The sequence below is a fragment of the Periplaneta americana genome, unplaced genomic scaffold, assembly GCF_040183065.1.
Source record: "Periplaneta americana isolate PAMFEO1 unplaced genomic scaffold, P.americana_PAMFEO1_priV1 scaffold_85, whole genome shotgun sequence".
Classification (NCBI taxonomy): Eukaryota; Metazoa; Arthropoda; class Insecta; order Blattodea; family Blattidae; genus Periplaneta; species Periplaneta americana.
The window spans coordinates 88,335-102,661 of NW_027185566.1; the positions used below are offsets into that span (position 1 = coordinate 88,335).

The window sequence follows — 14,327 nt, forward strand, 5'->3', positions numbered from 1 at the left end:
CGTGGAGGGATTAACTCTAAACAAGTTGGATTAGGGGTGAATGTGGGCTCCATTGATAAAATTATGACTCAAGGAGCTTTACAAACTACGGGTAAAAATACCGATGTAGCAGTTCAAGGCGAAGGTTTTTTTATTGAAAAAACTGGGGATAAAGTCTTTTACACTAGAGCGGGTAATTTTAATGTGGATGCGGATCAGTTTTTAGTTAATCCAGCAACTGGTATGAAAGTTCAGGGCTGGAGTGCCGAGAGAATGCCAGATGGACGAGAGGTGATTAATCCTGCTGGACCTGTAGGAGATATTAAAATTCCTGTTGGGAGTAAATCTCCTGCAAGGGCTACTACATCTGTACAGTTTGCATCTAACATAAATTCTACAACTCCTATTGCTGCCGATCCAAATAATCCAACAGATGTGGAGCGCTCCAATAAACTGGTGCACCAAACTGCGATTAATGTCTACGATACCCAAGGTGGTGTTCATAGGCTCAATGTGGAGTTAAATCGTGTAGCAAAAAACCAGTGGAGAGCCGTAGTTAATGTGGAAGGTTCTGTTCCAGGTTCTACCAGTGTGGATGTTGGAAATCCTACAGAAGGGGCAACTAATGTGTTTATGTTGAACTTTGACAATAATGGAGCTATTGTTTCAGCTGCAGATGCGGGAGCTGCTGGAGCAGCAGGAGATATAGTGAATCAAGGGATGTTGACAGCTAATTTAAATTTTAACGTAGACGATGGAACTCTAGATGGTGCTGGAAATCCAGTAGGACAGCAACAAACAATAAGACTAGATTTGGGAACAGTAGGTCAACTGGATGGAATTACCCAGTTTGAATCTGAAACTACGACCAAAGCCTATAAACAAGATGGAGTAACTATGGGGTATCTAGAAAGTTTTCAAGTAGATCCTAGTGGAACTCTCTTGGGTGTTTATAGTAATGGCGACAGAAAAGAACTAGCCCAGATAGCCTTAGCCACTTTTATTAATCCCCAAGGCTTAGAAAAAGCAGGAAATACTAATTTTGTTGAAAGTGCCAACTCTGGTATAGCCAATATTGGAACAGCAGGGAGTGCTGGGAAAGGAGAAATGGTAGCAGGAGCTTTAGAAATGAGTAATGTAAACTTATCCGACGAATTTACAGATATGATTGTAACCCAAAGAGGATTCCAGGCAAACTCACGATCTATTACTACATCAGATTCATTACTTCAAGAGATTTTAAGGCTCAAACAATAAGATAACTAAACAGAAAAAAATAGGGGGAGAATCCTTTATTTTTTTCTGATAAAAAATATGTATATTTTATAGCATGTACAGTGTTTATTAATATAAAAATGTTGTAAACTTAGGGAAATTATGTTGGAACTGACAAAACTAAACGGGAAAAAAATCTTTGTTAACCCCCATCTTATTGAAACAATGGACGATGGTGTAGATACTCGTATTTATTTTGTTTCTGGAAATACTCTTTTAGTTAAAGAATCTCAAGAAGAAGTCGTTCAGAAAGTGGTAAAATATCGCCAGGTACTTGGGTCAACAGGTCAAGATATTTAGGAGGGATAGTAATGAATATAGGTACTATAATTGGTGTTGTGGGTATGTATAGTATGCTCATTTTAGGAATTATTGAAGGGGGAGGATCTTTAGGGATGTTTTATGATCTCCCTGCAATTTTTATTGTTATTATTGGTTCTAGTTTGTGTATCATGGCGGGTTATCCTATGGAGTACTTTTTGAGAATTCCAACCTATTTGAAGATTGTTTTTACCAGACATCATTTTGATTATATTGGTTTGATCCGCAATTTAGTTACTTTATCAGAAATAGCCAGAAGAGAAGGTCTTTTAAGTTTGGAGGATCGTATTTCGAGTATGGATAACGAGTTTATGCGTAAAGGGTTGCAGATGGCGGTGGATGGAGTTGATGAAACTATTGTGAAAAGAACTCTTCATAATGATATTGCACAGATGGCCACTCGTCATAAAGGTGGATACCTTATGTTTGAAACTTGGGCTATTTTAAGTCCATCTTTTGGTATGTTAGCTACCTTAGAGGGGTTGGTTATGATGCTAGGAAACTTATCAGATATTTCTTCTGTTGGTCCTGGTATGTCTGCGGCTCTTTGTGGAACATTTTTTGGAGCCTTATTAGGATATGCCAATATGACTCCTATTGCAAAAAAACTGGAAATGACTAGTGAAGAAGAAGTCCTTTATAAAGAAATTGCCACAGAAGGGATTTTATCTATTTTACATGGAGAAAGCCCTGTTTTAATGCAGGAAAAGCTTCTAACTTTTTTACCAATGAAAGATAGATTGAAATTCTCCGCTAAAGAAGGGTAAACAGGAGGTTTGTTATGGCAGAAGAAGATAGTCAAGATTGTCCACCCTGTTTGCAACACGTCCCCTTATGGATGGTAACCTTTGCCGATATGGCGTCTTTGCTAATGGCCTTTTTTGTGTTATTGACTATTTTAATTCCCAAAGGGAATCCTAATTCGGCGGCAACTCAAGAAGCTATCGAATCTATTCAACAGTCCTTTTCTGGACAGGTAGATGGTGGGAATGCATTGAGTGTAGGGAAACTATTAAATATGGGGTTTAATTTTAACAATCTTCCAAGTAGTACCCGTAATGTCAGAAGTACGGAGCAACTATTGGGCAAAGTCAGAGATTTGTTTTCAAATGAAATTCGTAGCCGAAAGGTTAATATTAATACCACAAAAGATGGATTTTCTATTACTCTTGTTGGAGATTTGTATTTTGCTTCTGGTAGCAGTGAACTTTCTCCTCAGGCGGGTCCTGTTTTAAAAAAAATTGGGGATTTGATTTTTGATCTCCAAAGATCCAGTGTAGATAATGCAGTAAAAGTAAAAGGTTTTGCAGATGCTAGTTTGATAAGACCCAATAGCTTGAAATATAAGAATAATTTAGCACTAACAAGTGCTAGATCTGCCAGTGTGATTGAGTATTTTTGGAATTATGGGGTGAGCCCGACCCGTATTGATAATGGGCAAACACTAGCTAAATTTCAAGCTGTAGGTTATGGTGAGTTTCAACCTCTAGAAAGGAATGTAACCCCAGAAGAAAGAGCTTACAATAGACGTGTAGAAATTGAATTTCTCAATGATCCAGATTCAAAGTAAGGTAAAATCACTATGGAATGTTTAGTAATTGGTTTAGGTGTTTTTGGTCGTGCCGTGGCAAAAAATTTAAAGCAACAAGGGGCAGTTGTTGTTGGTGTTGATAATGATGAAAAAGCTCTACAAGAGGCAGAAGCTTTTTTAGATGAAGCTATTAAATTAGATGCTTCCATTGAAGGAAATCTAAGACAGGTAGGAGTAGAACATTTTCATCACTGTTTTGTTTGCATTGGTTCTAGTATGGAAGCAAGTTTGACAACAACCTTAAATTTGAGTAATCTTGGAGTTACCAAATTAACCGCTAGAAGTAATTCTTATACTCATGGACTGTTATTGCAAAAAATAGGTTCTATCAATATTGTTTCTCCAGAAATGGAAATGGCCAAGCAAATGGCCAAAGAAGTTCTCACAGATATTGAAAATTATATCCGACTTAGAGATGATATGGTTATTCTAACCATCCCAACTCCAGAACTCATGCTTCATAAGAATCTACGGGAGCTTTCTCTTCGTAGAAAATATCAAATTCAGATTTTATGGATGGATAAATTTTCACCCTATGTGGATGGTCAGGGGAACGAAGGAACTTACGAAGAAAATATTGATTTTATCCCTTTAGATTATCGTTTTAATGCCTTTGATCGTATTTCTGTTTTTGGAAATATCCAACATATTCAAGCATTTATTCAAGGTATGTCCAAAGATCCTACTAGCCAAAATCAATTTTTTAGTAACGATGAAAAAGCTGATGAGATTGAATAAGTACTTAGCTTTATGTGGTATAGGGTCTCGTAGGACTTGCGATCAACTGATTCAAGAGGGTTTAGTCCAGATTAACGGTACTGTGGCAGATTTAGGAACGGTTGTCCGTGTGGGGGTAGATCAAGTCGTATTCCAAGATCATCCTGTAAGTTTAGATATTAAGCGTTATTTTCTTTTTTATAAACCTGTGGGTGTGTTGACCACCACTATGGATCCCTATGGTCGTCCTTGTTTAGGGGATTATACTAAAAATTTGGGTATAAGAGTGTTTTCTGTAGGTCGATTAGACGCGGATTCTGAAGGATTATTATTTTTAACAAATGACGGAGATATGGCTCATAAAATTCAGCATCCTAAATATAAAATGCCAAAAAAGTATCGGGTTTGGTTGGATCAACATATTACAGACCAACAAAAATATCGCTTTGAACATGGGATTCAGTTAGAGGAGGGTACAACAGCCCCCACTCAAATACAATATATATCTCATTTAGAGTACGAGATTATACTAAGACAGGGTTGGAATAGACAAATCAGGCGGATGTTTTCTTTTTTGGGTATTCAGGTTACTCGTTTGCAGCGAACTTCTATTTCTTCCTTTCAGCTGGGTGATTTGAAGCCAGGTGAATTGAGAGAAATCCATTTACAATAAATATTTTCAAAAAAATATTGACTTCCTTTTTCTACGGTATTATCTTTTATAATATGAGTTGGGCTGTTAGCTCAGTTGGTAGAGCATCGCCCTTTTAAGGCGTGGGTCGAAGGTTCGAGCCCTTCACAGCTCATATATAGAGTCTTTGTGCTCCCATCGTCTAGAGGTTAGGACATCAGGTTTTCATCCTGGGAACAGGGGTTCAATTCCCCTTGGGAGTGCTTTTCTTGGATAAGAAATGAAAGTAGCAATAGCGTCGGATCACGGTGGCTTTCTTCTGAAAGCGCATCTTGTCAATTATCTTCAATCTCAAGGTTATCAAATGCAGGATTTAGGTCCTACTACTGACAGTTCTGTCGATTATCCTCTTTTTGCAAAAGAGGTAGCCTTATCTGTACAATCAAAGCAATCAGATTTTGGTGTATTAGTTTGTTCTACTGGAGTGGGTGTGAGTATTGTTGCGAATCGTTTTTCAGGAGTTCGAGCTGTGAACTGTGAGCAAGAATTTATTGCAAGAATGAGTCGAGAACACAATAACGCTAATGTTATTTGTTTTGGTCAGAAGACGGTGGCATTTAATGCGGCGGAGCGAATGTTGGATATTTTTTTATCAACTTCTTCTTCTACGGAGACTAGACATCATCATCGAGTTCGGCTTATAGATCATCTACTACAAGATGGAAATTCTGAATGAATTCAAGGTTATCTAACCAATATGTTCAATCCTCATTCTTCTATATACCAAGTTGAGAGTACTTTTTTTCAAGGACCTATTGAGGTGCTTTATCAACTGATTCAAAAAAACGAGTTAGATATTACAGAAATTAGTTTGGCGGCTATCACAAAAGAGTATTTACAGTATATTCAAGATCTTCCTCAAAAATATCAAGAAAGAGTTCCCCTCTTTTTGGAAATAGCATCTCACCTAGTCTATATAAAATCCAAATCATTACTACCATTTTGTAAGGTAGAGGAAGTTACAGAAGAAAAGGAGTATACCCATTTACTTTTGGAGAGAATTTTATTTTTTTCTAGATTAGAAAAGGGACTTATTTTTTTGAGAGAAAGATTTCTTTCTTGGAATTACCAAAGAGCAAGGAACGAATATTCCGTTTTGGTACGGGGGGAATACTCTTTAGTGCCCACAACTGTTTATCATCTTGTGGAACATACAGTGCCTTGGTTAAAACAAAGACAACCGCATTCACTCAGTAAAGGAGAAATAAAATCTTTGTATTTAGGTATAGAAGAGCGATGGGAATGGATAGTGTGTCAAATTTTGGATAGTATGGGCAATGAATTTTTTTCTCTTGTTAAAAATTTACCTCGAATAGACCAAATTATTAGTTTTCTTTCTCTTTTGGAAAAGGTGAAACAACAAGTTTTAATGGCAGAACAAAAAGAATTATTTGCAGAAATTATTTTGGAGCTAAAAGATGGAAAGTAGTCAAAAAGAAAAAATAAAAATGTTAGAAGCTATACTTTTTATGGAAAATCAACCTATCTCTTACACAGAAATTATGGATATTTTACATCTCAATAAAGTGGAATTATCAATAGTTGTGGATAGTCTAGCAGTCTTATATGCCCAAAACGATTCCGCACTGGAAGTGGTGAATTTGAATCAATATGTTAGTTTAAAGCCTACAGATAATATTTTAGAAAATCTTAAGGAAAGGTATAAAGGCCTTCAAGAAAAAAAACTAACCCCTCTTATATTGTCTGTTTTAGGGATTATTGCCTATAAAGGTCCTTTGACACGAGCTGAGATTGATGAAATACGAGGGATAGATTCTTCGTATGCCATTAAAAGACTTTTACAAGAAGGTTTAATAGAATTGGCGGGTAAAAAAGAAATGTTAGGCAATCCTAATTTATACAAAGTTAGTTTAGCTTTTTATAGTTTTTTTGGTCTTAAAAGTTTAGACGATTTGCCCAATATTGATGATTTTCAATCTCTATATACGGATAGCTAAGGTTGTTTTATAAAAAAATTTCATATTTTTGAAATATTTAGATAGATTTAATAGACTCATATTTTGTGATAAATAAACTATTTAAAGGGACAGATTCTTTTATGCCAACAATTAATCAGCTTATCCGTAAGGGAAGAAAAAAAGTAACTAGCAAAAGTAAATCTCCAGCGCTTGAGAAGTGCCCTCAAAAAAGAGGAGTTTGTGTTCGTGTTATGACCGTAACGCCTAAAAAACCTAACTCTGCTCTTCGTAAAGTGGCTCGTATCAGACTCAGCAATGGTTATGAAGTAACTGGATATATTCCAGGTATCGGGCATAACCTTCAAGAACACTCCGTTGTTCTTATTAGGGGCGGTCGTGTTAAGGATCTGCCAGGGGTGAGGTATCATATTCTTCGTGGAGCTTTAGATACTGCTGGTGTTGTTAATAGAAAAAGAGGTCGTTCTCTTTATGGTGCAAAAAAACCTAAGTAATAAGGAATGATGGATGAGTAGAAAAAGTAGAGTATTAAAAAGACCACAGGTTCTTCCAGATTCTGTATATGGGAGCGTTTTGGTTTCTCGTTTTATTAATAGAATGATGTTTGATGGTAAAAAAAGCGTTGCAGAAAGAGTATTTTATGGTGCTTTAGAGGCAATTAAGGAAAAATCGGGAGAAGACGGTTATAAAGTTTTTCAAGAGGCTATGGAAAATGTAGCGCCTCAAGTGGAGGTTCGTTCTAGGAGAGTGGGTGGTGCAAACTATCAAATTCCTGTAGAAGTTCGTGAGGAAAGGAAGATTACATTGGCGATTCGTTGGCTCGTTTTGAGTACAAGAACTAGAAAAGAACGTGGGATGGAAGCAAAATTGGCTGCTGAGCTATTAGAAGCTCAGAAAAATAGTGGAGCTGCAATTAGAAAAAAACAAGATGTTCATAAAATGGCGGAGTCTAACAAGGCTTTTGCTCATTTGAGATGGTAGGGGTTTGTAAATGGCTGGTGATATGTCAATGGATAAAATTCGTAATATTGGAATTATGGCTCATATTGATGCTGGTAAGACCACAACAACAGAGCGTGTTTTATATTATACGGGGAAAATTCATAAGATTGGTGAAGTTCATGAAGGTGCGGCCGAAATGGACTGGATGGAGCAGGAAAAAGAGAGAGGGATCACCATTACTAGTGCGGCTACAACCTGTACTTGGAATGATCATCGTATTAATATTATCGATACCCCAGGTCACGTGGATTTTACGATTGAAGTGGAGCGTTCTTTAAGGGTTTTAGATGGTGCTGTAGGTGTTTTTGATGCTGTGAATGGGGTAGAGCCTCAATCTGAAACTGTTTGGAGACAGGCAGATAAATATAAGGTGCCTCGTATTGCTTTTATGAATAAGATGGATAAAATCGGGGCCGATTTTTTTGGTTCTATTAAAACAATGCATGACCGTCTAAAAGCAAATGCAATTGCTATTCAGATGCCTATTGGGGCTGAGGATAAGTTTGCAGGTTTAATAGATTTAGTGGAACAAAAAGCTTATATATGGTTGGGCGAAGAGCTTGGTGCTAAGTTTGATGTGGTGGATATTCCAGAAGAATATAAGGCAGATGTAAAAAAACATAGAGATGTTATGATTGAGGCTTTAGCGGATGTGGATGAGTCTCTTATGGAGAAATATTTAGAAGGCGTGGAGCCTACTGTTGCAGAAATCAAAAAAGCGATTCGTGCTGGTGTTGTTGGGTTCAAAATTTTCCCAGTACTTTGTGGATCTTCCTTTAAAAATAAGGGTGTGCAGCCATTGTTAGATGCAGTTGTCGAGTATCTTCCGTCTCCTGCTGATATTGGGCATATTACAGGGATTGATCCTAAAGATGGGGCAGAGTTAGATCGTCAATTTTCTGTAGATGAGCCGTTTTCTGCTTTGGCATTTAAAATTATGGCAGATCCATATGTGGGTAAATTAACCTTTACTCGTATTTATTCTGGTCGTTTAGAGTCTGGAAGTTATATTTATAATTCTAATAAGGGCGAACGAGAAAGAATTGGTAGAATTCTTATGATGCATGCCAACAAGAGGGAAGAGGTTAAAGAGGCGACAGCAGGAAATATTGTTGCTATTGTCGGTTTGAAGCATACTCTTACGGGAGATACTCTTTGTGCAGAGAATGCGCCTGTTATTTTAGAGTCCATTGAATTTCCAGAGCCAGTTATCTCTATTGCTGTAGAGCCTAAAACTAAGAATGATCAAGAAAAACTTTCTTTGGCTTTACAAAAATTGGCGGAAGAGGATCCATCATTTAGAGTTTCTGTAGATGAAGAAAGTAATCAGACTTTGATTGCTGGAATGGGTGAGCTTCACTTGGAGATTATTGTAGATCGTTTGAAAAGAGAATATAAAGTGGAAGTTAATGTCGGTAAGCCTCAAGTTGCTTATCGTGAAAAAATTAAAGGTAAAGCTGGTGCTGAGAGTAAGTATATAAAACAGACAGGTGGACGTGGTCAGTATGGGCATGTTATTCTTGAGGTAGAGCCTTTAGAGCCAGGGTCTGGATTTGTGTTTGAGGATAAAGTCACTGGGGGGCGTATCCCTAAAGAGTATATTCCTGCTGTGGAGAAGGGTATTCGTGAAGCTATGGATAAAGGTGTTTTAACTAATTATCCTATGGTGGATCTGAAAGCTACTCTTTTGGATGGATCTTATCATGATGTTGATTCTTCGGAGATGGCATTTAAAATTGCGGGTTCTATGGGTTTTAAAGAGGCTGCTAAGAAGGCGGGAGTTACTATTTTGGAACCTATTATGGATGTAGAAGTTGTGACGCCGGAAGAATATATGGGCGACGTAATTGGTGATTTGAATAGTAGACGAGGTAAAATACGAGAATTTATTGATAGATCAGGAGCTAAGGTGGTGTATGCGGATCTTCCTATGTCTTCTATGTTTGGTTATTCCACAGATTTAAGGTCTAGAACACAGGGGAGAGCAAATTATAGTATGCAATTCTCTCATTACGAAGAAGTTCCTAATAATGTTAAAGAAGAACTGGTTGCAAAAACAGCTGGTAAATAAAAAAAATAAATAATTTCCGGAGGAAGGATATGTCTAAAGAAAAATTTAGTAGAGATAAGGAGCATGTAAATGTTGGTACTATCGGTCACGTTGATCACGGTAAAACAACTTTAACTGCTGCGTTAACCAGTGTTGCTGCTGCTTTAGGAAAAGCAGAAGCTAGAGCTTATAATGAGATTGATAATGCTCCTGAAGAAAAAGAAAGAGGAATTACGATTAATACCTCTCACGTTGAGTATGAAACTGATAAAAGACACTATGCTCACGTCGACTGTCCAGGTCACGCCGATTATGTTAAAAATATGATTACTGGTGCTGCACAGATGGATGGAGCTATTTTGGTTGTTTCTGCGGCGGATGGTCCTATGCCACAAACTAGGGAGCATATTCTTTTGGCAAGACAAGTCGGAGTCCCTAGAATCACTGTATTTATGAATAAGGTAGATATGGTTGATGATCCAGAATTGTTAGAATTAGTAGAGATGGAAATTAGAGATCTTTTGAATACTTATCAGTTTCCAGGAGACGAGATTCCGTTTGTTCAGGGTTCTGCCCTTAAAGCCTTAGAAAAAGTTCAGGCAGGGAAGATTTCTGGGGATGAGCCAGAAGTAAAATGTATTATGGATCTTTTTGACAATCTTGACAATTATATTGTTGCTCCTGAGCGTGAAATTGAAAAACCATTCCTTATGCCAATTGAAGATGTATTCACTATTACAGGTCGTGGAACTGTTGTTACAGGAAGAATTGAAAGAGGAATGATTAAAGTTGGACAAGAAATTGAAATTGTTGGGCTTGGAAAACCAACAGCAAAAACTACTGTCACTGGAATTGAAATGTTCAGAAAAGAACTGGATGAAGGAATGGCAGGAGATAACGCAGGGCTTCTTTTAAGAGGTACCAAAAAAGAAGATGTAGAAAGAGGTCAGGTCTGTGCTAAACCAGGAAGTATTACTCCTCACAGAAAATTTTTAGCTGAAGTTTACGTTCTTAAAAAAGAAGAGGGCGGACGACACAAGCCATTTATTACTGGTTATAGACCACAATTTTACTTTAGAACAACCGATGTTACAGGGTCTATTGAGCTTCAAGCGGGGCAAGAGGTTATTATGCCAGGAGACAACACACAAATTACCGTAGATCTTATCTATCCAGTTGCTATGGAAGAAGGGCTAAGATTTGCTATCCGTGAGGGTGGAAGAACTATTGGTGCTGGTGTTGTTGCTAAAATTATTGAGTAATTAGTATGGCTGTCATGAATAGAATCAGAATTAGTTTACAAAGTTTTGATCATAGGCTTCTTGAAAAATCTCTAGAGAGTATTATGGAGGTTTTAGTTCATGGAGTCGGCGCAAAGGTCTCAGGACCTGTGCCGCTCCCTGCTAAAATTAAAAAATATACTGTTCTCAGATCTCCGCACGTTGATAAAAAATCTCGTGATCAGTTTGAGGTGCGTATACATAAAAGGATTTTAGATATTTTAGATCCAGATGATAAGGTTGTAGAGGGTTTGAAAACATTGAGACTTCCTACTGGAGTTCAAGTTCAAATTAAGTAAGGAGTTTATATGTCGTTGGGAATGATGGGACGAAAAGTCGGAATGACCCAAGTCTTCAGTTCTGAGGGTATGGCAGTGCCAGTCACTATTGTATCTCTCGAGGGAAATCAGGTTTTAGAAGTTAAAGAATATACTAAACATTTTTCTCTTGTTTTAGGATTTGAAGAAAAAGTCAAAAGAGTGACTCAAGCGGTGGCAGGTCATTTTAAGAAGATAGGTGAAAAAACAGGTTCTACTGTAACTCCTAAGAAATATATTAAAGAATTCTCTTTTAAAGAAAATCCGAAGCATAAGGCTGGGGATATTCTATCTATTGATTTATTTCAAGAAAATGAAAAAATTTCTGTTACAGGGACGAGTAAAGGGAAAGGGACGCAAGGAGTTCTCAAAAGACATAAAATGTCTGGAGGTCCTGCATCTCATGGTTCTCATAATCACAGAAGACCTGGTTCCATTGGTTCTGGAACTTTTCCTGCACGTGTTTGGAAAGGGAAAAAGATGGAAGGACGAATGGGTAACGAACAAGTTACAGTTCGTAATTTATTAATTTATAAAATTGATTCAGAAAATAATCTTCTTTATATCAAAGGTGCAGTTCCTGGTGGTAAAAGAGGATTACTCTTTATTAAGAAGCAAGGGTAACAATATGGAACAAAGTGTATTAAACAGCCAAGGATTGGAATCCAAAAAAATTACTCTCGGTAGTGCTTTTAGTGTTGAGGGAAAGGATCAGGCGATTTTTGACAAAATTAGGAATGAACTTGCCAATAAAAGACAGGGTACTGCAGCTACAAAAACTCGTGGAATGGTTAGTGGTGGTGGTAAAAAGCCGTGGCGACAAAAAGGGACGGGTCGTGCCAGAGCGGGAAGTAATCGTTCTCCTGTTTGGGTAGGCGGTGGTACTGTTTTTGGCCCTCAACCAAGAGATTATAGTTACACCATGCCTAAAAAAGTAAGAAGACTGGCTCTTGCGGCTACATTTTCTCGCAGAGTAAAGCAAGGTGCAGTCAGTGTGCTTGAAAATTTTACTTTTGAGTCTGGTAAGACTAAAGATGCAGTGAATTTTCTGAATAAGTTTAGAAAGAACAATGAATACAGAGTATTATTAATACATCACGAAGACGATGCAATGTTAAAAAGAGCTGTGAGAAATATCCCGTGGTTGCGTTTTATGCATGCTAAACGATTATCAGTTCATGAACTTTTTTATGCTCAACATATTTTATTAATGGAGGGGGCTGTTTTGGCTATTGAAAATCAGTTTAACCTCATTAAAGGGAAGTAAAAACTATGGTAAAGTTAAGTTTACAAGATATCGTAATCAGTCCATTGATTTCTGAAAAAGCAAGTCAATTGGCGGCAGCTGGTCAGTATTGTTTTGTTATCCATCCACAAGCTAATAAGCCGCTTGTCAAACAAGCATTGGAATCAGCTTATAAAGTGAAGGTGAAAGATCTCTCTGTTTCCAATAGAAAAGGTGTGCAAAAGAAATCTAGAACCAAAAAAGGAGTAACAACTCGTTACACATCCTTACAAAAAAAAGCAATTGTTACCCTAAAAGAGGGGTCTTTTCCTTTTTTTGAAAATATGCAATAGGTAGGCTCATATGGCTCTGAAAAAATTTAAGCCCACAACTCCTAGTTTACGTTTTACTAGTGTGGCAGATTATTCTTCTTTGACTACTAAAAAGCCAGAAAAGAGTTTGACCAAAGGGAAAAAAAGGATTAATGGTCGTAATTTTCAAGGGACTATCACTGTCAGACACAGAGGTGGTGGACATAAAAGACGATACAGAATAATCGATTTTAAACAAAAAAAACATGATGTATTTGCTGAGATTAAGACCATTGAATATGATCCTAATCGAAGTGCCTTTATTAGTTTAATTGAATATACTGATGGAGAAAAAGCTTATATCCTTTCTCCGTTAGGGATTAAGTTAGGACAACAGGTTGTTTGTGGGCTCAATGTCCGCCCAGATTTAGGAAATAGGATGCCTTTGAGAAATATTCCAACAGGTATGGAAATTTATAATATTGAACTTTCTGCTGGTCGTGGAGGACAAATTGTGCGTTCTGCGGGAGTTTCTGCCAGAATTATGGCTAAAGAAGGAAATTATTGTTCTGTTAAGCTCCCCTCTGGAGAGGTTAAGATGATTCATAGAGATTGTTTTGCTTCTGTTGGGAGGCTTTCTAATCATGAACAAGGAGATGTTTCTTTAGGGAAAGCTGGAAGAAAGAGATGGTTGGGATTTAGACCTACCGTTCGTGGTACAGCTATGAACCCAGTAGATCACCCCCATGGTGGTGGAGAAGGAAGAACAAAAGGACGACACCCAGTGACTCCTTGGGGAAAACCAACCAAAGGTTATAAAACTCGTAAGGGCAAAAAATATTCTGATGATTTTATTGTTCAAAAACGCAAATCACGGAAGGGGAGATAAAAGATGAGCCGTTCTTTAAAAAAAGGTCCTTTTGTTGACGGAAAGCTTTATAAAAAAGTTCAAGAGATGAAAGCTTCTGGGAAAAGAACTCCAATTAAAACTTGGAGCCGAGCCACTACTATTATCCCAGATATGGTAGGGCTGAATTTTAGTGTTTATAATGGGAAGTCTTTTATTCCTGTTTATGTAACAGATGAGATGATAGGACACAAGCTAGGAGAGTTTTCTCCAACTCGTCTTTTTAGAGGTCACTCTGGTGATAAAAAAGGGAAAAGATAGGTAAATAATCTATGGAAGTAACAGCAAAAACAAAATATGCAATTATTTCTCCTAAAAAAACTTGGAGAATTACTCGTGAATTAAGAGGTTTTTCTTATAGAAAAGCTATGGAAACTCTCAGAGAAGTGAATGTTAAACCCGCGAGACTCTTGGAAAAACTTCTCAGATCTTCTTATTTTAATGCAATTCAGAAAAATCCTAATTTGAGTGAGGATGATATGTTTGTGAAGGAAATTTGGGTAGGACAAGGTCCAGGGATGAAAAGAATGATGCCAAGAGCACAGGGAAGGGCGGATGTTATAAGAAAACCGACGACTCACGTCTCCGTTGTGTTAGCACAAAAAAAGGAGGACTAGATGGGTCAGAAGGTTAATCCTGTTGGATTTAGAGTTGGGATTATTAGAGAATGGGATTCTATTTGGTGGAATGAAAAAAATCTAGGGAACTGGGTTGTTGAGGATGA

The 14,327-nt window shown here is 37.4% G+C and overlaps 2 protein-coding genes and 1 non-coding gene across 3 annotated transcripts; all 3 read left to right on the plus strand.

Moving 5' to 3' along the window:
• Positions 1–4,616: 4,616 nt before the first annotated feature.
• Positions 4,617–4,689, plus strand: TRNAK-UUU (transfer RNA lysine (anticodon UUU)). The gene has a single exon. It is a non-coding gene; the product is annotated as a tRNA-Lys (tRNA).
• A 2,825-nt stretch (positions 4,690–7,514) lies between these two features.
• LOC138694240 (elongation factor G 1-like) lies at positions 7,515–9,584 on the plus strand. Its single transcript, XM_069817768.1, has one exon. It carries the CDS (start codon positions 7,515–7,517, stop codon positions 9,582–9,584), a length of 2,070 nt encoding a protein of 689 aa, XP_069673869.1.
• Positions 9,585–12,748: 3,164 nt separating this feature from the next.
• On the plus strand, positions 12,749–13,585 carry LOC138694241 (large ribosomal subunit protein uL2-like). Its single transcript, XM_069817770.1, has one exon. It carries the CDS (start codon positions 12,749–12,751, stop codon positions 13,583–13,585), a length of 837 nt encoding a protein of 278 aa, XP_069673871.1.
• The last annotated feature ends 742 nt before the right edge of the window (positions 13,586–14,327 follow it).